At 38.5% G+C, this 27,357-nt stretch overlaps 1 protein-coding gene across 1 annotated transcript; it reads right to left on the reverse strand.

The window, feature by feature from the left end:
• Positions 1–27,094, reverse strand: LOC125396731 (calcium-responsive transcription factor). The gene is given in 18 exon segments (XM_087901350.1): positions 1–958; positions 4,023–4,316; positions 4,319–4,385; positions 4,758–4,888; positions 7,176–7,239; positions 9,126–9,288; positions 12,054–12,233; positions 12,631–12,699; positions 14,541–14,589; positions 14,592–14,683; positions 18,081–18,201; positions 19,266–19,436; positions 19,439–19,454; positions 20,558–20,642; positions 23,312–23,441; positions 24,417–24,477; positions 25,120–25,344; positions 27,020–27,094. Coding segments are annotated over 18 exon segments (2,112 nt in total). The 3' UTR covers positions 1–839.
• Positions 27,095–27,357: the final 263 nt, after the last annotated feature.

Here is a 27,357-nt window from a genome sequence, read left to right on the forward strand (position 1 = left end):
CTACTATGTAAATCTACAGGGATGTGACTGGTGGCTGTGTGCTACTATGCAAATCTACAGGGATGTGATTGGCAGCTGTGTGCTACTATGTAAATCTACAGGGATGTGACTAGCAGCTGTGTGCTACTAAGCAAATCTACAGGGATGTGACTAGCAGCTGTGTGCTACTATGTAAATCTACAGGGATGTGATTGGTGGCTGTGTGCTACTATGTAAATCTACAGGGATGTGATTGGTGGCTGTGTGCTACTATGTAAATCTACAGGGATGTGATTGGTGGCTGTGTGCTACTATGCAAATCTATAGGAATATGATTGGTGGCTGTGTGCTACTATGCAAATCCATAGGAATGTGATTGGCAGCTCTGTGTTTTCATATAAATCTATTGCTCTATCTTTTCAAAAAAGACACATAACAAATATTCTCTTACCTATTAGCTAATCGAAACTCTCCTCACAATTTTAAATTTCTGAGCATACCACCGTATGCTCTACACACTCATACACTCTTACTGTTGGCCTTTTTTGTCTTGTAAGAACCAATACTAGGTATTTCCGGGGGGTGAGATAACTATTTGTGTTCACACTAAATTACTGTGAAGTTTAGATGATCTTTTAACACTTGTCTTACTGGATAATAAAAAAATATAGGAATACAAAATAAAGCAAAATACTTCTTGAGAGAAATACAAATATGGAATTGACAACAAATATTCAAGTTTTAAGTCAAAGCTGCTCATCACTGAGTTCTGGTCCAATGATTGACATGCCATGCCCTGCAATCTTCACCTTCTAAGACATCAGAACCAGAGCTGTAGAATTTGAAAAGCTTTAAGCATTTTATGTAGCAGATAATTTTTTACAGTCCAGAAAAGTTTTTGCTCCTATAGACAGTGTTGACTCTTTGGGTTCTTGTTTAACTTGGTTCACAGACAGAGTATCTTCTAGCCTCTCTTCAACTTTAAAACCAAACAAAAAACACAAAAGGGTTAGTATATTTTGTTGCACTGTGGTCTCTTTAAAATTACACAGATTAAAGCCAGACATGATGGTGTACACCTGTAATGCCAGCACTGGAGTGTTGAAAGCAGAGGATCAGGAATCCAAGATCACCCTTAGTAACACAGCCAGTTTAAGGCAGGCCAGGTATACATGAGACTTTATCTTTAAAATATAAAAACAATCTGAATCTAGAATAAACTCAAACCACAGTTTAGAAAAGGGGCATGATAAAATTGAAAAAAAATATTTGGCATATTTGAAAACACAGTGGGACATCTTAAAATGATGGCCCTGTCTCAGCTGTGTGAGCTATGTTTGTTGATCTAAAACACTACAGAACACCTATGCACCCTCCACCATGCTTATAACCACACGAATGGAGAGCCAGCACACCAATAGGAACACTGTCAACTGGCCAATACAATGATCTTCATTTGTTTTTTGTTTTGTTTTGGGGACAGGTTCTCATTATGTAGACCATCCTGGGATTATAGGCAGGCACCACCACACCTGGCCTCGGATCATCATTCTTTATCGAGAATGTCTGCTATTCAGTTGCTCTTAGAGAACAGAGGGTAGAGGGACTGCGACTTGCTTACTGATATGCTGGCCACATGCATATTGTGACAGGTATACTGGACTTTATACTGCAGTTCAGTCAGCAACACGGGAACCCACAGGAGATAGACTTGAATGACCCCAACAGCTCACATCCTGGAGGAATACATTGCTAGCTAGTTAGAGGTCGCAGTCTGCCGTGGCCTGGCAGCTTCCCTCCCACCAGCAAAGCTTCCTGCTCTCTACCTGCCTTTGCCTGGAGAATGTCCCTGGGTCTGAGGGACTGACCTTATCTGAAAGCTGCTGTAAACCAGATGCCTGATTCATCTTTAGCTTGACCGCAGGCAAAGATCCCTGCTCAGAAGACTTGTGCTAGGGACTCTGCTCTAGGAGAGATGTGCTATCCTGCCACAGGCTAAGCCTTGTGAAAGGAGTGTGCCACTTAATGCAAATCAGGGTTTGTCCGCAGGCTCCCCAGTCCTACATATTCCTTATACTCTGAAATAAAGTTGAGCAGACTCACCGAAGTCTGTCTCATGGATGCTCCCTTCCTTCCATCCACTTTTCATGGACCGCCTACAGAGCTTCCTGCCACACCCTCTACCTCTTTCTCCTCTCGGCCTGGCAGCCAATGAGCCAAGAAGGAGAGCGGATCCCACAATCCTGGTGAAGCAACCCCCCAGATTACAACTTCACTAGATAAATCATACAAATTTGGATGAAAAGGGGTTTCTTTGAAAGCAGTTTGGATTAATGCTCCCAGAAATCCTATGTGACAACACAGAGGGAGAAAGCATGCTTTAGAGGTAAGGAATACAACAGTAGGGCTTAGTCCCCTCCTCTATCACTGACTAAATGTGAGCACTAGGCAATTATTTAACCTCCCTGAGCCTTGGTTTCTTTATCTGTAGATTGGGAATATGGATAACTTTCTCATGGTGTTACGACAATAAATTTACATATACTCATTTTTCTCCTCACCTGTAACGCTACTCTGTAGTTATAAAAGGTCTCTGTGAATTTCACACAACTGTGTTTCCCTATAAATTTAAAAGGCTGTAACTCTTTCTAAAAGAAGCTATTCACAGTTTTATTTACCAAAAGAATGGTGATTAAGATTGAACAAATACATGTTGTAAGAATAATTTCTGTGAAGATGTTTATACTTCCAAGTAAAATGCATACTTATCTCTCCCCATAGAAGTATGCTGGCCAAACAAGCTGTGTGAAAGTAACGTGAGGTCAGGTAGGAGCTAACACGCTTTATCACTATGACGACTGGGTTAGCAACAAGAAAAGATAAACAAGGTCTTCAAACAAACTCATGTGCTCAAATCTTAATGGTTTTCTGTAAATTTTCATAGAACTTGATATTTAACTGTATAACTCAACTTCTTATTACTAACTTTTTTATTGGCTACTTATTCCCATCCTTTCTATGTGCATTTATCAATGTTATTTATTTGTTTGATATACAGTGTTCTGCCTGCATGCATGCCTGCAGGGGGGCACCAGATCTCATTCCAAATGGTTGTGAGCCACCATGTGGTTGTTGGGAATTGAACTCAGGATCTGGAAGAATAGACACTGCTCTATTATTGAGTCATCTCTCAATAATCTTTTTCATAATCTTTGCCCTAAAGTAGTTTTCCTTACATGGCTTGCTTCTAGTACATTCTACGCATTCTAGCACATTTTAAATAATTTTGCTAGTTTACATCACCATAGACTTTCCATGGAAAAGCAAGTAATCAAGGAACAAGCTATGAGGCTAGGGAAATAGCTCGGAGGTTAGAGCACCTGGGCTCGGTTCCTAGCACCCATATGGTGATCCAGTTCCAGGAGAACCAATGCCCTGCCCTAGGGCCTGGGCACCAAGAACACATGTTCTGCACATACATATCATACACACAGGCAAAATCCTTGTATGCAAAATAAATTAAATAAATCCAGCTAAGCATGGTGGTCACATGAGTTTGAGGCCAGCATGGTCTATACAGTGAGTTCCAGGACAGCCAGTGAGACTCTGTCTCAAAAATAAATAAATAAATAAATTCAAAATGAATAAATTCCTCTTTCCTTCTTTTCCTTTCTGCACTGGCGACTGAACCCAGTTCTTAGGACCTGCTAAGCAATAAATTACTCTGTCATCCAGCTCCCTTTTTTATTTTGAGATAAGGTCTTGCTAAGTTGCTCAGGCTGATGTAGAACTTGCTTTGTAGACCAGGCTGGCCTTGAACTTGCAATCTTTCTGCTAAGCCTTCTAAGTGCTGGGATAGACAATGAATAATTACATTGGGATTAAATAATTAGACAGAATAAGAAAAAATATTAGGTTAATGAAATATTTTTCTCATAATTTTGTTTTTACTTTACAATATTATAAACCCACTGGGTAGAAATGACAGCTTTTTCCATTGCTTGGGGGTGATTCCAGGCAATTGTAAACTGACGGTCACTTACTAAGAGCTGAATGGCTGCCTATGACTCGTGCTGGAGCGGTTTGCACGTCTCCCAACAGAATCCTATTCACACTTCCCTCCAGCTTCCCTGTATCCTCAACGTCGTCAGCTTCCACCAGCTGATCCATTACGAGGTTTTGAACTGACCCTGGGAGGTTTCCCACAGTAGAGGTAGTGCTGCTGTTTTGCGTTAGGCATGTGTCTGTTCGAAGGTTCTGACTCTGACCAAGCAGTAGAGAATGATTATTCACTACAGCATTTCCTGCTGTATCCAGAAGTCCTGAAGGACCAGAGGGTGGCCATTTCCTGATACCAGAGCTTGGGATCCATCAAGAGAGGAGAGTCTTGGCTGTAACTTCAAACCCTTCCAAAGAGAAAAGAGTTATTTCACAATGTTTGGATTTACTGAGTATGACATACTCATTGGATATTCTTTGACAACAAAAAAAATATTGGAACACCAGGTAATAGGTGTGTAGTTAATAACAAACACTGCATGAAGACAGAAACAAGGACTAAGGAAAAGCAGCACAACAAACTGTCCTGCAGTCAGAGACTCCCTCACACTTTTCAAAACCTGAATTATCACCTTCAATCAAGGTATGATGTATTCGAGAATTAATAGTAAAGAAATATATGGCCATTATTGTAATTTTACAGCAATTCTCTGAAGTCCTTTAAAGAGAAGTCATGAAAGAAGAATAAGATTAAACTTAGCTGTTTAATGGGTGCCTACCTGTAAGTGTGAGGAGATTTTAGGCTGAAATGAAGGAAGTGGGGAGAGCAAGTGGAACGGTTCAGGAGACAACGAAGTCTGTGTCCTGCTCGCCCCCACTCTGCTGGTAACTGGTTCTCCCAGTGAATTTCCTGAATTGAAGAGGAGACATACACAGTTATTTCTCTTGAATTTTATAACAATCATTACTATCAGAATCAAAATAGAAGACTTGCAGAGGACCTCAAAAAATCATCAGTAAGCTAGGCAAGGCAGCAAACGCATATAACCCTGAACTCTGGCAGTGCACAAAGGAGGACCAGCAGTACAAGGTAACTCTTGGCTACAGAAGTGGGTTTAAGGACAGTCTGGGCTACCTGATGCCCCATCTGAAAACAAACAAATAAACAAACAAAAATCATCATAAATCAACAAATCAACACATAGCCAAGCATGGCGGCACATAGGAGGCAGAGGCAGGTGGATCTCTGTGAATTTGAGGCCATACTGGTCTACAGAGTGAGTTCCAGGACAGCCAGAGCTACATAGAAGACCCTAACTCAAAATTAATATTAATTAATTAATTAATTAATTAAACCCCAAACTAGCCTGCACAGTGCCCCGTGCTTGTCAATCCTTAGAAAATTCTAATTCAGATGGGTGGTAATGGTGTATACCTTTAATCCCAGCTCTCAAAAGACAGAGACAGATGGATCTCTGTGAGTTTGAGGCCAGCCTGACCTCAACAGAGTGAGTCCAGGACAGGCTCCAAAGCTACAGCGAAATTCTATCTCAAAAAAAAAAGTGGCATTTTCTTCTTTCTCTCTCTCTCTCTCTCTCTCTCTCTCTCTCTCTCTCTCTCTCTCTCTCTTTTCACTGTAGACCAGGCTGGCCTCAAACTCACAGAGATCCTCCTGTCCCTGCCTCCCAAATGCTGGAATTAAAAGCGTTCTAAAAGTGATATTTTAAAGAGCAACGCCCTCCCACTCCTACCCTCCCTCTAAGTGCATGTTTCTAGTAAATTCCCACATGGCACTTTTTCACAATAGTATTAATTAGAAACAATTTGTTTAGTGTTTATCCATTGCTAACCTTTAAGCCCATGAAGTAGGAACCTGCCTGCACAGAGCACAGCAACTTAATAAAGTAAAATGCACAGGTGATGCCAAAGAGCATCAGTGTAAAGTTCCAATGTGAGAACTAACGGGCATGACATGACCCCTGGAGGTTAACAGTGGCAGAAAACACTCTGCATCCATTAGTTGATTCTAGCAACTATGGTGTTGATGCTTTAGAAGACATTATCCTCTAGAAACTTGGTTTGATTAACTATAACCTTGCCTCTAAAGAATACCAACTAAATCTACACATGTGTAAACAGCAGCCTACCACAGCAGGTACAGGGGTAAACGTAACAAGCAGTTCCCTTAATGTAAGAGATGAAGTTAGAAAAACACTCAATCAAAACCAGAGACTGCTCTGAGTGAGAAAAGGATTTTCTACACAGAAAAGAGAAAACATTTCCAAGAAACAGAACACATGTAAAAGAGTAAACAAAAACAAACAAACAAAAGAAACTTCAAATGTTTCAAGAACACAGGAGTTAGGAACATATGAGATGGCAGGCAGAAGTGGTGCACACCTGTAACCCCAGCATCCGGGAGGCAGAGGCAGGTGGATGTGTGAGTTCAAAGCCAGCCTGGTCTACACAGCAAGTTCCAGGACAGAGAGAGCTACACAGAGAAACCCTGTCTGAGAAAAGCAAACAATTCAAAATAGACAACAGTCTGCGCATCAAGGCACACGGGCCATTCTTCTAGCTGACTATGCTAATTCAACCTCAGATGCAGTTAGTCAGATATGCTGGCACATGCTTAGAATCCTAGCACTTAAGGGCTGAGCAGGAGAATCACAAGTTTTAGGTCAGTTTGGAATACATAACTAGATCCTTTTACTCAACAACAAACAACTTTTTTGGTCATAAAAAAGCATAAAGGTTCTAGAAATGTTTGATAAAGTCCAGCATACTACTCTTTCCCTCTATGATGAGTCAAGGACATGGCTCAGGGAGTAAAGGACTTGATGTGCAAACAGGATGAGTTCAGATTCCCAGCACTCATGCCAGGGGTAGCCTGAGTGTCTGCAATCCCAGTGTTAGAGGGGCAGAGAAGGCAGACCCCAGGGGCTTGCTGATCAGCTCAAACAGTGAGCTCCAGGCTTAGTGATAAAACTCGCCACAAAAATAAATAAATAAAGATATGGAGAGTAGCAGAGGAGGAGGCATGACATTGACCTCTGACCTTCACACATACATACACACCAGGACACAGGAGCCTACAGAGATTTTTTTAAAAAATGATTATATGAGATAGTTAACGTTCTTTCCAGATATAACATCAATTGATTTCTATGTTATAAAAATATCCAAAAACAGCCTACCTTCTGCAAATGTAACTGTTACAGTCTCTCTGAGAATATTCCCGCTATCTGTAGTCCACTGAAGCTGAAGTGAGAACATTTGTTTCAGCAAAAACAACGGAGTTATATTGAAAATAATCTTAAGACATTAATACAATCATCATATTTTCTTTTAAAAATTTACACTCTTTTACTTATTTTGTGTCTCATGTACACACATGGTTTGGCACACATGTGGAAACCAGAGGACAACTTTTGGAAACAGCGAGCACCTTTACCTACTGAATCATCTAGCCAACTCTATTTTCTTTTTCTTTCAAGCAGGAGCTGATGCAGAGGCCAGAGAAGAGTGATGCTTACTGGCTTGTTCTTTATGGCTTGCTCAGTCTGCTTTCTTTCCTTTTTTTTTTAGGATGTATTTTTTTATTATGCATACAGTGTTCTGCCTTCAGAAGAGGGAACCAGATCTCATTTTAGATGGTTGTGAGCCACCATGTGGTTGCTGGAAATTGAACTCAGGACCTCTGGAAGAACAGCCAGCACTAGCCATCTCTACAGCCCTCTATTTTCTTTTTTTACTCTCTCTCTCTCTCTCTCTCTCTCACTTTCTCACTGAGTGTGTGTGTGTGTGTGTGTGTGTGTGTGTGTGCGTGCACGCGTGTACATGTGTGCATATGGATCCAGAGGATGGCACTAAGTCTGTTTCCTTTGAGATGGCTTCTTTTATTAGCCTGGAGCTCACCAATTAGGCGGCCAGTTCCATCCTGTCCCCACCCCCCAGCACTGGGGCTGGAAGTTCATGCCTACCACGCTCAGCATTTTTATGTGAGTCCTAGGGGATCCCACTTAGACCAGCATGTTTGTGCGGCAAGCATTCTACAGAATGAGGTCTCCCCAAGCTTCCTGTTTTATTTTCACCACACTCGTGTTTTGTCCTGTAATCACCCTCTACTTGTTTACATTCTCAAAGCACAAGTATGTCCCACTATGTTAGGGTCTATGAACTCAGATATCAACAATTTGGATAGGAAATGTAGATGGAAAATCTATTTTATTTCTTGAATGCGGTAGAGTAATAACTAAGTTTAGATATGCAACAAACAAAGAGAAAGTATCCCAGTAGGTCTAGCATCTGAAATATCCAAGTACTACTGGAGAGATGCTCAGCAGTTAAGCACAAGCTGATCTTCCAGAAGACCTAGGTTTGATTCCCAGAGCCCATCATGATGGCTCACAGCCACCTATTTCCCCAGGTTCAGAGAATCTGACACCCTCTTCTGGCCTCCATGGGACCCAGGCATTGCAAGCAAAACATCCATATACATAAGAAACAAGTACAATTCAAAAATATTCAGATACTAAAACTTGGAAAGTAAAAAGTCAAGAAGGCAAAAATTAAAGCTACTCCTATTTTAATTCCTAAGTCAGTCACTACTTCTTCTATAATCATTAATTTCTGGATAACTATGGTAAAGTTATCCAGAAATTACTAATATTGACAGAGAAATGACAATATAAAATATGAGGTAAACACTGATATTCATATATGTCATGCAGAGCTCACATCAGCACTCTGTGCACCTGAAACTGAACTGCTTAACTTTGACCATCTATTTTTTAAAATGAGCAAGGGATATACTCAGTATGTGCTCAATAAATGTCTATAAACTGAATAGGAAATAGTTCTCATAAAGAAAAAATACTGATTCTTCTCTGTTATACTTAGATTTGGAAATTTACTGTTTCTTTTCCTTGTGAGGGTAGTAAGAAATATGCAGTTAAGTCATTATCTGAGAGCTTGTGGAATTCATATTTTAGAAAATTACCTAATGTACTTTCTTAAATCATAGCAATTGAGATGGTGTAACAGTAGCCTTTTCTATTAAGCATTACCAGAACTACAGACTTGCTAATGCATTAGTAGGAGCTGAGAAAAACTCTAATGAAACAAAGAAATGGGTGTGATCGTACCGTTGCTGGAATAATCTCTGGGTTATATACCACATCTCCAGTCCTCAAGGATTTCTGTACCTCATGGATATGATTTTTTATATCATTTACAGTTGGAAAAAAGGATAAATTATGTCTTTCAGGTACTTCATCAGGTTTGAACAGCTCTCTTTCCACAAATTTTCTGTGAAGGATATAAAATAAAAATATAACTGTAATGATGCACTTATAGACTGAAAGTTTTTCTTTCAAATATAAGCTTTTATAAAGTATGATTCATATTTCTATAAACAATTCATATGTATGTAAATAACTCTGTAAATAATAAAATATCAGCCACTTTAAATTTCTTTCTATTCATTAAAACATAGAATTTGCCAGGCGTTGGTGGCACACGCCTTTAATCCCAGCACTCAGGAGGCAGAGGCAGGTGGATCTCTGTGAGTTCGAGGCCAGCCTGGTCTACAGAGCAAGTTCCAGGACAGGCTCTAAAACTACAGAGAGAAACCCTGTCTCAAAAAAAAAAAGAAAGAAAGAAAGAGAGAGAGAGAGAGAGAGAGAGAGAGAGAGAGAGGGAAAAAGAAAAACAAACCAAATGTGAAAGAAAGATACTATTTTTTATTTGTGTTTGTTTGTTTGTTTGTTTTTCAAGAGAGGGTTTCTCTGTAGTTTTGGTGCCTGTCCTGGAACTCCCTCTGTATTCCAGGCTAGCCTCAAACTCACAGAGATCTGTCTCTGCCTTCCAAGTGCTAGGATTAAAAGCTTGCACCACCGCCACCCAGCGAATGGTGCCATTTTAATTGGTTCAAATCACACATATTACAGAACTTTAACGTTTTATTTTGTTTGCTTGTTTCAAGACAGGGTTTCTCTGTATAAACTGCACAGGCTGTCCTGGAACTCACTCTGTAGATCATGCTGGCTCAAACTCACAGAGATCCACCAGCCTTTGCCTTCCAAGTGCTGGGATTAAAAGTGTGTGCCACTACCATCCAACTGAGATTGGACTTTTTTATGAATTAAACTTGGTCCACAATCCTCAATTTGAACATTATAATGTTTTTAAGTGCTTACCATATCAGACACAATTCTGAACACACTACAGATATTTCCTTCAACTATTACTGTGACCATGTGACCCGGTGTAAGAATCAATTCCACCTTACAGATGAGGGAGTTGAAGGCTGGACAAGTTGAAGTTGCCCTGAATTATATACCTGTTTAATAAGTAAGAAAACATGGACCTATTTCCAATTTGTATATGTAAACATCATGTTACACTGCCTCCAAAGGTACCAATTAATACCACATGAAACTTGATGGTTCGGATATTTTAGGACAATAAGTTTTTGGAAGACAAGACAGTGTAAGAAAAGTAGCATTGCTACACAACTACATGTTTCATACATTTGTGCTTTATGTATTACATTTACTAGATCTGCAGAGTTGCATTACTTCTCGATTCTCATTGAACCTCTTTTTAAATAATTTGAAATAAGTAGAATAAGAATTTTTAAAAAATTGAAATAAGTAAAATAAGCCAAATTTTAGTAAATAGTGGATGGCTTTACTAAATTTTGGCTTTGTTCTGTAGGCAACTCAATGAAAACAAATGTTAAAGATTCTAAACAGAAAGGTTATATGGTGACTGAAAAGTAATGCTTGTCTGCTCACTGTAGCTGTGCACACTTTGAATCCCAGCACTCAGGATGCAAAGGCAAGTAGATCTCTATGAGGCCTGGTCTACATAGTGAGTTCCAATCTAGCCAGGGCTATACAGTGAGACCCAATCTCAAACAAACAAAAACTAATTCTTATAAGTACTCATTTTGTTATTCAGATTTCAGTACACAGTAAACAAAAGGAGCAAAGTATCATAACATTACACACAGGCTGTAGAGCCAGATCCAGGTTTCAGTTCTGACTCTGTCTTTCAAGGCAATTACTTAGCAATTTTTAATTTCCATTCATTTTTTTCATGTGTAAAATGATATATTTAAAGGTTTGGCAGAATATGTGATATACATCTATCAATCATCTTATTACAATAATTATCATTGTAGTTAATCTGGATAGTTATTCATCTAATGAAAAAAAAAATTTCTTTTTTCAAGACAGGGTTTCTCTGTGTAGCCCTGGCTGTCCTAGAACTAGCTCTGTAGACCAGGCTGGCCTTGAACTCATAGAGATTCACTTGCTTCTGCTTCCTGAGTGCTGGGATTAAAGGTGTGTGCCATCACCTCAAGCCTAATGGAACTTTTATTTGTAGTATTTTGAAGTATCTTTAATGGGTACTCAAGATACTTAATTAATGTTGTAGTGATACATAACATATATATAATTGAATATAACACATTGTTATAGTAAATAGTTTAACTTATCATTTTCTTAAAAATCAAATATTTTAATTTTTGAGAACATCATACATGTATATATTGTATTTTGATCATAGTCATTCCCCATTACAATAAAATTCTATTTAATTTCAAATAGTTAAAATAATTACTTTACTCTAGGTTTTTAATTTTCTGATTCTATACATTTTTATCTCAAAAATATGTATTATGTCATTCAATTCATTTCAGGAATAGTGACTCACACCCGTAATCCCAGCACTTAGTTACCTGAGATAGGAAGATTGCTGAAAACTGGAAGCCAACCTGGGCTATATAAGTGAAATAAAGGCCAGGAAGACCTTAGCTAGTAAAATAAAATAAACTCATCATGTAGAAATAGTCTAATCTGCCAAAGATTTAGTGTCTCAAATGAGCATTTAGAATTATATTAAGAAATACCATATGAAGCTTGCCAAGCATTGGCTGAAAACAATGTTCACAGGTGAGATGCAAAAACACACTATGTCCCTCTAATAGTATATGTCCTGGAAAATCAATGCTTAGTGTATCACTTAGGCAACCAGTGTAAAAGAAAACGCTGCTTCTCCTGTACCTGAGCTGCTTCCTCACTGCATACACTTGTCCTACTCCCTGAGACACTAATTCCTGAATCTTACGCGCTACTACTTGCGGGTGGAGACGTGAGGGCAATGCACAATTCTCATCTCTGACTACAGTTTCCTCTTCTTCAAGAGAAGACATAGGAAAAGGAGATGGTGTAGGTTTGTACTTACTGTATATAATTTCGTAGTAGGCTTAGAACTCTCTTACTTAAACAAAAGGGGGAGGTGTTGTGGGAGTAACTTCCGCTGCCTCAACCAATAGTCGCTGAAATACGAGCCCACAGTGCAGCGGGGAGCGACTTACGCTCCGTCAGCCAATAGCTGCTGAAATACCAGCCCACTGGGGCGTGGTATATTTCTCTTTTAAAAAGAGAAGCATATCCGGATCAGGCCCTCTCTCTTGGTTCCGGCTCTTGGTTCCGGTGCTTGCTCCTGGCTCCTGCTCCCGGCTCCTGCGACTAGGCTCCCTTCCTGACGGTTTATGGTGTATGTAAGTTTTACCCCCCAAAATAAATAACCCCTTAAAACATAACTGGTGTGGGATTGATTCGCCGATAAGATGGTGACAGAGAGAGGCCACGAGTCTCTAATTCATGATACTGATGAGCTTGCTGTGTAGGTAACTGCACATACCATCTGATAAGAGAAAACATTTGAAATTATTAAAATTTAGATATTAAAATTTGATTAATTCAGACAAAAGTGGGAATCATAATTACTTAGGCTAATATGCATCAAGAGAGGGGATAATCTTTTAAACAAAAATCACATATGATTATGCTATGTAGAATAAAATTTAAAATGTCTTATGTTCAACTCCTCTAAGATTGACTTTATACTCGATTAAGAAGGTAACTTCATAAACTTTTACTATGACCCTAACGTTAAGGCAATGCAGGGATTTACACATATATGAGGGTAGAGGGATTGCTCAGAAGTTAAGAGCACTTGCTGATTCACATGGTAGCTCACAACCATCTGTAACTCCAGCTCCAGGGACCCAAAACTTTTTTCCAATTTACATAGGTACCAGGCATGCACATGATACACACACACACACACACACACACACACACACACACAGAGAGAGAGAGAGAGAGAGAGAGAGAGAGAGACGCATACACACAAATGCATGCAAAACATAAATAACATTAAATAAATAAAAAATAAATTAACAAACAAACAAAGCATTCTCAATTCTTGTTGGCCCAATGAGTAAAAAGAGTCAACTAAAATGTGAACACATCTCATGTACAGTAGTGCAAGGGATTGATACTAAGAAACTCAATCAATCTGGAAGAATACTGCTTTAATTGATTTTTATTATTGTTGTTGCTTTTGTTTTTGAGACAGGGTTTCACTATGTAGTTCTGGCTTGCGGGGAACTTGGTATGTAAACCAGGCTGCCTTTGAACTCAGAAATCCACCAGCCTCTGCCTCCTGAGACCTAGAACTAAAGGTATGCATCACCATACCCAACTTAAGAGACATTTTTGTATGAGAGAGAGAGAGAGAGAGAGAGAGTTATTGTCAATTTAACTTTTGGCGGAGCACTTGGATAGAAAAGTGCTCTATTGAGCTACACACCAAGTCTTTTACATTTATTATTTATGTGTGTGTATATGTGGGGGCACATATGTGTCAGCACGCATATGTAGAGGTCAGAGAACAACTTGAAGGAGTCAGTTCTTGCCTTTTATCATGTGGGTCCTGGAGAGTGAACTCACTGAGCTATCCCAGTGACCCCCTGTTCTTCTGTTTGATATAAACCGATAAAAACAAAAGAGAGCAAGTTGTATAGTATGGAGCTGGGGAGAGAACTCAGTTGTTAAGAGTATTTGGTATACTTAAGAGATCCCAGGTTTGATTCCCAGCACATACAGGGTGATTTACAACCATCTATAACTCAAGTCCTAGAGGATCCAATGCCCTTTTCTGACCTCTATGGCATCAAAATGTACATGGTGCACATATATACATGCAGGAAAACCTCTTAAACACAAAATAAAATTTAAAACTCTAATATTTTTAAAATAAAGATATTAGAGCTACATATTTTAAAAATTGAAGGATTTAATTATTGAATTCATTTTTTAAATTTTTATAAAAGATCATATAAAAGTTTTCCTTATATTTGACCTCATACAATAATAAATTCTTCACCTGAATTAACAAATAAAGAACAGTAAGCCAGAAATATTATAGTTCCTTTTATCTAAAACATGAAGCATAAAATGAAATTTTACTTAGGGCTTAAAATTCACAGATGGCTGTCATGGTAATCAGCAATGTATGCTTTGAGTTGTACACAATTTTTAGGTAATAAAGTCAATAACATATACAATTGTAAATAAGTTAAATACTGATGAGGTATCTAACTTAAAAAATCAGTCCTTAATGAAACAATTGAAAACATAACTATGAGTCCTTGTTAATGACATGAATCCGAAAAGGAAAGAGCTGCATGAATGTCATACCAAAGAACACCCCCAGCATCCACCAGGTTCTTCTTCAGCATGGTGAAGGTTTCTCTTGCTCCATTCTGATGATCTTCCTGTCAATCTGGGGGTCTGTAGGCACTCTATATTCAGGGAACTTCTGTACCTTTTTAATGTAAATCCTTTATGCAATACAAAGAAGAAACTGTTCATTATAATCTCAAGAAATACCTTACATCAATAAAGAACTGAAAGAGAAAAGTTAGAGAATACTGAATTTAGTATTCAGAAGCTTATAAAAGCTGTCATATTGAGTGCATGATACTTATAAAATTAACAATGATCACAAACTGAGTATAAATATCTAAATATAGATAATCTTTTTGAACCTTTTTCTCCTTCCCTGTCCTGGAAGCCATAATTTGCATTTGATTTATTTTACAGATCTTCTTCCAGGCTGATCACCTTGAAACTCTCATTACCTAAATTCATTCATACAACAAAGACATGTAATTTTTTTTTCTTTTTTTTTTCAAGACAGGGTTTCTCTGTATATCTCTGGCTGTCCTGGAACTCATTCTGTATACTAAGAAGACCTTGAACTCACAGCAATCCACCTGCCTCTGCTACATCCCCCAGTACTGGGATTAAAGGTGAGCACCACTGCCTGGCCAACAATAACATATAATTAAGCCACTCAAGGTGGCTTTAATCCCAGACAGGAGGATCTTTATGAGTTCAAGGCCAGCCTGATCTACATAACAAGTTCCAGGACAGCCAGAGACTGTTTTCCAAAAAGAAAAAAATTATATTCCTCTGTTGAAGAATCTCTCTGTATTTTCAATCAAGCACAAACTACTTGACCACATTCTAGCTATCTCATGAGACCTTAAATTTAAAAAAAAAGAGTTTCTTGTTTTATGAGTATGGGCATTTTGACTGCTTGCATGTTGTGCACCATGTGACTGCAGAGGTCAGAGGAGGGCTTTACAACCCCGGGACCTACAGTCACAGATACTTGTGAAACACCATGTTGGTGCTGGGAACTGAACCCAAGTTCTCAGTAAGACCAGTCAGTGCTCTAAAGTGTTGTGTTATCTTTCCAATCTCCTAAAATTTTAATACATTTTATTTCCTTACTTATATTGTGTATTGTGTGCACACTTGTCTTCGTGCACTCATGCCACTTCTTTTTCTACCCTCGAGTGCTGAGATTACAGGTGTGAGTGTGTGTGTATGTGTGTATGTATATATGTGTGTCTATGTCTGTGTGCGTGTGTGCACGTGCCTGAGGATATGTATGCGTATGACTTCTGGAACTGGTGTCACAGATGTTTGTGAGCCACCATGTGGGTGCTGGATTCTCCGCAAGAGCAGTTTACCACTGAACCATCTCTCTGGCCTCCACACAAGTCTTCTAAAACATGAGAATGCTTAAGTTTGTGATATATGTAATGCTAAAATACAATTCTTCAGTTATCAACCAAGTCCAACCATAATATGTTGCCTTTGTTTTGTTTGACGAAGCGTCCTTGTTGCTAAGGCTGAACTAATGTTGTAGGCTAAATTCGTAGGCTCAAATGACTCTTTCCCCTAACCTCCCAAGCACCCGGGATCACAGGCATGGGTAGCACACTCAGCATATATACTCTCTTCTTTTGAAGCGCTGTTGATTTGGCCTAGGGCTCTGTGCATGCTACACACCTGAGCTATCTGTACCACTTTCCTATCCCCCAGCCCAATATGCCTTTAACATTTTTCATTTTACTAACAATTTTGAACATTTTCAATGTCTAAGAGAGTATAGGATATTAAGAAAAAATTCTTCATTGATTCACATTTTTTATTCTCACCCAGAGCAATGACAACCTAGTCCTCTACCTAAAAATTACTATGGCTCTTATACATTGCTGTTATGAGTGTAAATTGGTAAAATCTCTTAGAAGTGATTTTTCTTTGTCAACATTTTAAAAATATATAACCTTTCCCTAACAATTACCATTATAGGTATTTATCCTACTAATAAACTGAAATGAGGTTATTGTTGTGGTTTTGATCTAATACAGAATTTGTCACTAGGTATTTTGGTAAACATCTGTAAGCCCCATAATTAAAGAGGCAGAGGCAGGAGGATGAGAAATTCAAGGCCACCCTTGGCCACGCAGTGTGTGTGAAGCTAGGCTGGGTGACATGAGATCCTATCTCCAAAAAACAATGTTGTCATAGCTTACATATGTATCCATAGAGGATTAATTAAATGGTATGCTTTAAAATGGAGTATTATACAGCTCTTTAAAATCAAAATTACCCATATGCCTATATGAAGTCACTTTAAAGATACACTAGAAATGAAAACAGCAGAGGGTTTAGTGAGTCGTGCATGTCATATGAACACTAGTCAGCAATTTGGTGTCTGTGCATTAGATAGTGTGGTGGTCTGAATGTAACTGGCCCCTATAAGCTCATAGGGAGTGGCACTATTAGGAGCTGTGGCTTTGTTGGAGTAGGTATGGCCTTGTTGGAGGAAGTGTGCATCTGTGGAGGCGGGCTTTGAGGTCTCATATATACTCAAGCCATGTCCAGTGTCTCAGACTACTTCTTGTTATCTGTGCCAGATGTAGCTCCCTCTCCAGCAGAACTGTCTGCCTGCATGTCGCCACATTCCACCAAGATAATGGACTAAACCTCAGAACTGTAAATCACCCAATTAAATGTTTTTGCTTTGTAAGAGTTGCTATGGTCAGGCTGGAGAGATGGCTCAGATGTTAATAGCACTGTCTACTCTTCCAGAGGACCTGAGTTCAATTCCCAGCAACCATCTGGTGGCCATTTATAATGAGATCTGGTGCCCTCATGCACTCAGGACACTGTATGTAAAATAAATAAATAAATGAATGAATGAACAAACAAATAAATATATAGATAAATAAATAAGATAGGCAGGTAGGTAGCTAGGTAGACAGAAAGACAGACAGACAGACAAAAAAAGTTGCCATGGTCATGGTGTCTACTCATAGCAATAGAAACCCTAAATAAGATAAATATTCACTATAGTCTTTCAGGCAGCAGAAAAGAGGGAACACTATTACCTCATTTTAAGAAAAGAAAACATTAGCAGGCTTTACTGACCTTTTAGGGTGGAAGAGAATATGTGTATATTCATACACATACATATTCATATACAGAAAATCTTTGTAAAATGACACAAAAAAACTGTTAAAAGTTGAGGTTTTGGGCTGGAGAGATGGCTCAGAGGTTAAGAGCACTGGCTGCTCTTCCAGAGGTCCTAAGTTCAACTCCCAGCAACCACATGGTAGCTCACAACCACCTATAGTAATATTTGGTGCCCTCTTCTGGCATGAACATACAGGCAGGCAGAATATTGTATACTTAATAAATAAACAAAATCTTTTTAAAAAAAGAGTTGGGGCTTTAATAAGAAAGATACAAAACAGCAGTGGGAAAAAGAACTTAAAACTCACATAATTGAACTGTTTAAACTTAATAAAAATGCTTTTATTTACTATTCAAAAATAAAACTTCAATGTAAAAACATAAAGTAAGATAAACTAAGCTTACTTGGCTGGGCACATAGCTTTGTAGAGATGACAAGACCTGCTTTCTTGTTCACTGATTCTCTTTAACTGAAAACCTTTCCTCCTTGGTCCATACTGACACTCCATTGCTACAGCTCAACTACCTGTAGCCCAAAACCAACAATGATAGTAATTTAGGTGTTCATATATTCTAGACAGATCTTTAACAACTTGGTTGTGGCAATTCCAAAATCTATACTCTTAATTACATAATCTTATGAAGCAAAACATCAGTATTTCTTACTAAAATGCAGCTTTTATATTCTTACCTCTATTTTTGATACATATGAAAATTCCCATAATGTTCTTTTTCTTTTTTTTGATACAGGGTCCACTAAGTAGCTTTGGCTGGCCTTGAACTCCTACAGAGCCTTCTATCTCTGCTGGATTATAAAGTCAAGCCTCAGCACTCCTGGCTGAGATTTTTGTTTGTTTGTATGTTTGTTTGCTCTTAATGCTCTTAATCTCTCTCTGAGCCTTCTCTCCAACCACCCCGCCCCCCACAGCACATCAATTCTTTATGAGTAAATCTGAAGCCTAAAAACCTCAAAAAACAAAGCTTCTGGAACTTACTTGACTGTAGAATCTGTTCTAAACAATGAAATTTTATGTGTCTGTCCATATATCTATCATCTATCTATCTGAGCGATGATTTGTTTCTGCTAGTAAGACTATTAAAGAATTACTTTTGAGGGGCTGGAGAGATGGCTCAGAGGTTAGAGCACTGGCTGCTCTTCCAGAGGTCCTGAGTTCAATTCCCAGCCACCACATGGTAGCTCACAACCACCTGTAATGAGATCTGGCGCCCTCTTCTGGTATCAGGCATACATGGAAGCAGAATGTTGTATACATAATAAATAAATAAATAAATAAATAAATAAATAAATAAAAAGAACTACTTTTGATTATGTAATGTTGTCTATAGCTCTACTTGGAATTTAAAATTCTATTTATGAAGTATTATTTATTCAGTGTCATAGAGTAAAACATAGTTTTATGACCTAAATTAGTTATATTTGCTATGTTTTCTTTTTAGTTTAATATTCATTTTCAGCAATTAAAATGAAATTCTTACCTACCAAAATGAAATGTATGCTCTCACAAAGCAATCACGTGTTCACAATAGAGCACAGATACTGGGGAGTCTGTAAGTACTGATGAGGAGTACCTGCATTGACAAATGGGATTCCGTCATAGGGGACATACTGGGACTTCCACATCAAGCGCATGGCAGGTTTGGCTGATCTTGGAGACTGGCGAGTGCCCCAGACACTCTGGGTTTGCTGCTTGTGAAAAGTTAGGATGCTTTCTAATTCAGTCTCACTCACACAGTAGCCAGGTAAGAGTCTCCAATTTTCTGTACAAGGGAGTGAACAGTTAGTTTAACAAGACAGTTATCTAAGATGAAACAGCATCAGTTCACTTCCTCACCGCCGGCCTGTACAACGAATGGTATCATCAAACAAATGCAATGGTGTGTGTGGTGACACATTCACTGCCGTGTGTAAGTTTTAGAAAAGAAAACTTGAAGAATATGTAACATACCCATTCTCTTGAGTATCTAAAATTCTACCCCTAGATCAACTAACACAAGTTTAAAGCTAGCTTTGTCTGCATAGTGAGTATCAGGCCAGCTATGGCTACATCGTGAGATCATCTCCAACAAACACACAGTCAAAACAACAATAACAACAAAAGCAAGCTAAGTATCTGAGTGAAACAAAGAAATCAGTCTAAAACTTTGAGTCTGGATATCCAAGAAAATGGTGTTTATTAATGAAACAGGCAAAGAATTTGGGAAGCAGAACTAATATGGTTGCAGTGAATTTAAGGTAAACTCTAAATAAAACTTCCAAAAAGATGCTGGAGATCTGGGACAACAGTAAGAATTACAGAACTGGTGATAAAGGGTTGCAAAGTATTTTATAAACATGAGAGCTGAAAGTCAACAAAATAGGTAAAATTCTTCAAAAGATAAAATGAAGACAAGGTCAGAAGCAAATCTTGAGGAATTTATACTGAGACTATAAAAAGAAATAAATGCAAACAGAGAGACAAAGAGAGAGGAGGTAATTCAATGCAAAAGTAGAAAGGGATGATAACAAGGAAAGTCAGCCACAGAGAAGAAATGGCAGTGGAGCCAGAAGAGCTTTCTCTCTGTGATTCAGGGAGAGGGCTTCATGCAGTCCAAGCTGGTCTCAAACTCATGTAGCCAAGGAAAATTTTAAACTCTCAATCCTCCGGCCACCACCTCCCAAGTGCTGGGATTACAGGCATGCACCACACAATAGGCAAAACTTCCTCTTTACCTGAGTCTTTATCTTTAAAAAATGAACCAACAGGTGAGCTTAGATTAAGCATAAATGCATACAGAATATGACAGATGCTGACTTACTATTTGTATGCAAAAATATTCAGTCGGAGACGAAATGTGGCCATAACCAGGTAAATGAAACCCACCTCACAACTCCTAAGACGGCAGGCCCATATAGGTGTGTTAGAAGAAAGTGGCTACAGAGGAGACGGCAAAGATTCCTCGAGCATTCTGGGAGAGAAGAGTAGATGTAAATACACAGTCATGCACACACACAAAACATTTAACTGCTTCGTCTTTTTCTTTACTTCATAATATGTGTGTAATATTGTAATATATGGACACACATGTGCATAAACATGTGTGCATATGTATATCAAAACCAGAGGTTGACATCATATTTTCCATAGTCACCCTTAACTTTTCAGGTTTTTTGTTTGTTTGTTTTGTTTTGTGTGCAGACAGGGTTTCTCTGTGTAGCCCTGACTGTCCTGAAACTTGCTCTGTAGACCAGGATGGAATCAAACTCACAGAGATCCACCTGCCTCTGCCTCCCAAGTGCTGGGATTAAAGGCGTGTCCCACTACCACACCATCTGGTTCACCTTGTTTTTTAAGACTGGGTTTCTCACTAAACCTGGAGCTCACTAACTCTGCACACTGGTTGGCTAGTGATCTCAAAGGATCAGTCTTCCTTTGGGCCCCACTTCCCAGAGGTCACAGACAAGAACTACTACCCCTGGTTTTGAACACAGAGTCTCATACTTCGTATTGAATGCTTTACTAAGTCATCTTCCCACCTCTTTTAAAAAAAAATATTTTATGTATCTTCATAGTTAACCTGCATGTAAGTATGTGTACCACATGTAACTGGGGTCAGAGTGGGCATTGTATCCCCTGGAACTGAAATTACGGTGGCTGTACGCCACTGTATCGGTGCTAGGAACCAAACCCATGTCCTCTACAAGAACAAGTGCTCTTAAGCACAGAACTATCTCTCCAGCCTCTGACTCCTTTTTAAAAAACAAACAAACAAAAATTTCTGTACATTTATGTAATGTTAGATGTATTTCATGCCATTGATTTATGTTTTTCTGGTCTCTTCTAGGAGTCTCTTTTTTTCTATAAAACCTTCTATTCTTCTTTAGAAACAGTTTCTTCCTTTTCACAAGGATCATCTCAACAAGCTCTTAATTGCTGAGCAGTGTCTCCTGCCGTAGTAACTTTCCTATTGGTAATCTCCATTATAGTTCTTGATGGGGCTAAAGGGTAAAGCAATAAACTCTTCTTAGATATGGCCAGAGGTGACCTATGAAAATGGTTCACCACTCTCTTCATTCAGAAAACCCTACAGAATCATGTAAATCAAAAGGCTCAAATCAAACACCCAGGGAAGTGTCCAGACCATCAAGGACACACATATGTCTAAAACCATGAAGCATTTGTAAGGTGTTCCTTTAAAGAAGCAATGTGCGCCATTCTGGCAGAAGAGTGGTCGAGCTGGTGGTCATGCTCAGGCCACACAGTGGGGCTAGCCAGAGCCAAGAGCTGTAGGAATTCTGCCAACTTCTAAGTATATCTTACATTTCAATTATATATTCCAGATCTGGAGAAATAACCACAGGATGAATTCAGGGACCCACCGGTTCTACTGTGAGACAGACTTCACTAAAACTCCATTATCATCTTGACCTCCAGAGCCCCTGCTTTAACTGGAGGACTACAATGCTTCTTGGGATTTCCTAGAATCGGTATCAATTCAGAACCAGTATCCAAAGGACCCTGGAAGGTTAACTACTTTCCCAGTGTACACTTACCCTGGTAAAAAGCCAATGGTCTCTCTGGGGAAATGTAGGAGAAAGGCTCATAGCAAAATTCTTAGGTATTTTAGCAAGGTCCTTTCCTAAGGGGAACCTGTCCTTCTCTTCATTCAAGGGGTTCTGTATCTGCAAACTTGATCAAATCTGAAAATTGGTTTAGTGACTGAGATTCCTTCTTGCCACCATCCAATGTAGACTTTCATTTGTCTCAGAATATGTTTTCGTATACAGATCAAACAAAAACACAGTAGATTTATTTCAATCCTGGAAACACCACGACTGTTTAGCTAGTACCAAAGGTCCACACTAGTCATGCCACCACAAAAATCATTTTGCCTGTGATGCACAGTGTGGGTCAGGCCATTATGGACATGGCTTTGTCTATGCTGCCCATTGTGATAACTATACTCACTTTACGAAATGATAGAAGAAAGGGTTTACTTTGACTTATGGTTCCAGAGAGATAGAGTCCCTCATGGCAGAGAAGTCTATAAGTCTATAAGAACATGCCTATAAGAGTAGATCTGAGCAATCACTTCTCAACCACACACAAGAAGCAGGGAGAGACAGAGAGACAGCAGGAAATGGGGCAAGGTTCCAAACCCTCCACACCTGACCCCAGTGACTACTTCTTCCTGCAAAGTCCTATGATTTCCACAAACAGAGACACTAATTGGGATTAATGTGTTAGAAAAGATGAACCCGTGGATGACCTTTCTCAAAACATCATGTTCACCATCCAGTTTTGTAAAACAAATACCACAAGATTTTAAAATCACAGATTTTAAATCACAGATGACTACCAAACAATAATAGTGTGTGACTGCAATACCCCATTCTCACTACTGAACAACTCAACTGTACAAAAAATGAATAAAGAAACACTGAAATTAAGCGTCATTACAGATCAAACTAACTGATGGGCCTGACTGACAGCTACAAAACATTCTACCCAAACAAGGGAGAACACACGCTCTTCTCAACAACCCATGGAATTGTCTCTAAAATAGCTCACACATTAGGACACAAAGCAAGTCTCAACAAATACAGTAAAGACAAGCTCCCCCTTCCCATGATTCACCTGGTCGCTGACTTTCTGGGTGGCACAAGGGATGCTTGTGAACGAAGAATACAATTACTGGCACTGGCTTCTAGAGTATCTGCTCTTACAGTTGGTAAGCTTCTGTCAGTGGGTTTCTCTTCAGAGGCATCTTAACAACAAAAATAAGAAACATCAGTATCTTGAATAACATTATGAAGGTTACTTAACCAGAATTAAATCACTTAAATAGGAAAAAGAAGACTTGTTCTGAAGTTAAAAAAAAACTTTAAATAATTTATTGAGACTGTCACTGATAAATTTGATTACTTTTAAATTGCATTTTATTTAAAATTTTAAAATGCAATTTAAATTGGGTCACTATGAAATTTTGTAGTTAACTTTTTATACTTATATTTAGCAGTTATAATTGTTATATTAAAGTTTCACATGTAATACAAAAACAAAAACTTACTTATACATTGTGTTTATAATGTTCCTGCAAACCATGTTTTGTTTTAACTTTTAATGACTATTAATAAAGACAACAAATCATAAGGTTAAAAAGAACTATGTATAAAAGAGCAACAAAACAGTGTAGCAATGATGTTAAAAAGAGATTCAACTGTTTTGCAAAGGGAAGGAAGAAAACTAATAGGGATATTATCAAACAGACAAAAAAAATGAGTGAATGGGAAACCTGAAACAAAGGAATGGGGGAGGAGGAGAAGATTCAAAAACAGATTAAAAAAAGAATGGGTCACAAAGCTAGCAAAAAATCAATAAAATACAAATATAAAAACTCCTGTATCTAGGTACTATATTGTGCTATTGTTTCAATTTCATTGCTGTTTCTATAATTAAGAAGAATTTATTTTATGCTCACTGGTTATTTGGGAGGAAGCAAGAGTCAACCAGCCTCATAGAATTCCAAAATGAAATAGAAAGCTAACCTAGACATGAGTTCAAAAACGAACTTAAGATTTATTGGAGCTAAACTAAAGAAAAAAATGTTTTCTAATTACTTAATTCACAATGTTACCTAAAGAGATGAACTTTGATATGGATGTACATGGGAAATTTTCTAGACTATCACCTTAACCTTTAAAGCACTGTCAATCCCTTCTCCCATCCCATACTGACTCACCTTGAGGCCTAGTCGCATCCACCAGCGGCTCCCGAGGTATGATCACCTGCGCCATTCCTGTCTGGGTGGGTGGGATTACATGAAGCACCTGTCCATTTTCCGAAGGGCTGGTAGTGATCGTCTTGGAGACATTAAAGAAACGATATGCCATTCTGATTTACCAGGGCTACTAGGTTATAGAAGCAGACACCTACTTATTACTTCACTCTGCAGACACAGCACTGAGACTGCCAGTTTCTCCAAAGGTCCCATAGTGGACAAGTGCTGAAGCTAAGATTCAAAACAATCAGTTTGACTATAGCTGACGGTCTTAAGCACCGTGTGATCTTAATCATGACAGCACATGCATGAAGTTTAATAACACAGAGAGGGCAAAGACAGCTTGGGTTATACAAAATCTTGTCTCAAAAACAAAAAGTAACTTACAAGCAAACTTTAGTATCTAAGCACTAGCTATAGACCACACCCAAGCTCATCTCAGACACCAGTGTGCCTGACACGAGAGTAAGGACTGCTTTAAATATTATTTGTAGTCTTTGCACTCCTAAAAGGAAAAATACCCATATTTAAAAAAACAAAGTCATAGAAAGAATATTTTCAATATAAAATATAAGTCAATAGTATCAAGAAACTAAGGTCATTTAGCATGATTAATAGATATTGTTAAATATCATAACACTTATTAGCTATAAAATATACTCACCATTTGTGCATTAGAGTCTCCCAACGAGTGGAGATCATATTGAAGAGGCTGCCCATTTGGGTCTAAAAGATGGAACTGCTCTGCATAGAGGGCCTGTGTATCAGTCAGTGTCTCTGGCAGATCCTGTGATGTGAGGGGATCATCTGTTTCAGCAGTAACAGGCAAAATGGTAGGGGGCTCATTCTGTCCAAAAGAAGGATCCCCAGAGTCCATACAAGTTATCTGCTTTTGAAAAGTCAAAAAATAAATTATTAATTAAAAAATTACATCAGTCTTTGAAAAATATACTATATTTTTACAAAGGTTTTCTTGTTGTTATTGTTGTTGTTTGGCTTTTGATTTTTTGAGACAGGGTTCCTGGCCATGGAACTTGCTCTGTGGACCAGGCTGGTCTCAGTGTCTCTGCCTCCCTAGTGCTGGGTTTAGAGGTGTGTACCACCACTACTCAGTCTATTTTTACAGTTTTTAAAAAGACTGTGTATAATAAACATAGAAGGACATTTACATTTCAGCTCATTATTCATTTTACTACAAGAGTTTTTTGTTTTGTTTTGTTTTGATACAGGGTCTCTCTATATAATCCTGGCTCTTCTGGAGATACGAAGACCATGTGTGGCCTCAAACCCAAAGACCTGCCTGCCTCTGCCTCCTGAGTGCTGATATTAAAGATGTGCACCACTATGCCTGGAGAGTTTGGGTACTCTTAGTGATGGATATTGTAAGCATGATCTTCTACATGCTAGGCAAACAATTTATCACTGAGCTACATTGCAGCCCAAAGTATTTCTTAAGACAGTGCTTCTCAACCTGCCTACATCTGTGGTCCTTTAATACCATTCCTCATGTTATGGTAAACCCCAACCATAAAATTATTTTCACTGCTACATCATAACTATAATTTAGCTACTGTTATGAATCATAAAAATCTGTGGTTTTGGATGTTCTTAGGTGACCCCTATTGAAAGGGTCATTCAACTCCAAACAGGGCTATGACCCACAGGTTGAGAACCACTGTCTTGAGTGATAGCACTGACTTACATATGTTTTAACTTTTTGTTTTCCCAGGAATGTATATGGAAATGATTAAATATAATTTTATATATATATATATATATATTGAGTGCAAAATTTTTATGGTTATATCTAAGTGTAGGCTCATATTTCAATATGGTGTGGCAGCCAGGCTCTGAAGCCATAGGGCCCATCTGAGGTGGTCACGTAGCCCTGCAAACAGGCAGTCACTGTCCTAACAAAAGGTCAGGGTATTGTTGCTCTTTTCTTTGTAATTTGGAGGATGCCTTATAGAAATGCTGATTCAAGCCTACGTGACAGCTAGCATACACAGCAGACAGGTAGATGCGGACCTGACAAAACGCCATTCACCTGGTTACCTTGGAGACAAAATGTTAGTGTATTTCCCCGCTCAGTTTATGGGTTGGTATAAAAGCTGCTTGGAGAATAAATGAGAGGAATTCTTCAGGATGTGAACTCAGGACTTCATGAGGGATCACTGAGAATCTCCCACCCAATTAAGCCATGTGAGTTGTGTCTTGCAGGTCAAGAGAGAGAGTTTATGATGGGGTCTGGTCTAGAGAAATAATTTATGGTCCAGGCTAGAACCAGGCCCAGACATCTAAGCATTATTTAAAATTTCTATATTAAAAATTAAATATATGAGAGATATGTAATCAAAACCTTTTTGAAACAGAGTCTCAAATATGCACCCCAGGCCTGACATTCAACTCTTGGCCCTGTTGTCTGGAAAACAAGTGTGTACCACCATCCCTGGCATATTAAAAATCTTGTATGACTTGAGTAAAAGACTATCTTCAAGCATGAAAAGTTGTTAAATGCATGGTGTTCTTCTTAAGACCAGAAACCCTTGCAGTTGAATCCCTACCTCGGATTCCTGAGCTCCTCTTTCGGACTCTTCCCCATCACTACAGCTGGCTCCTAACAAACGCCGCTGTTCCATGCTGGCTTCATATTCAGCCTCATTTTTCTCCTATTAGTTAACAGCTGAAAGAGTAAACATCTGGTCAACTGTAGTACTAACATTTTTATATGGTGGTGTTAATCCTAAATAAATCTTTCATCTTCCATAACCATGGTACCTTACACAATATAGGCCAAATAATTTCCATTCTATAGATAGAAAATTATTGTTTTATTAATTAACTTGCCAAGGCACCATAATACAATTAAGGCAAATAAAATGTTAGGATTACATAGTTCCCT

This window comes from Myodes glareolus, chromosome 24, assembly GCF_982192425.1.
Source record: "Myodes glareolus chromosome 24, mMyoGla1.1, whole genome shotgun sequence".
NCBI classification, from domain to species: Eukaryota; Metazoa; Chordata; class Mammalia; order Rodentia; family Cricetidae; genus Myodes; species Myodes glareolus.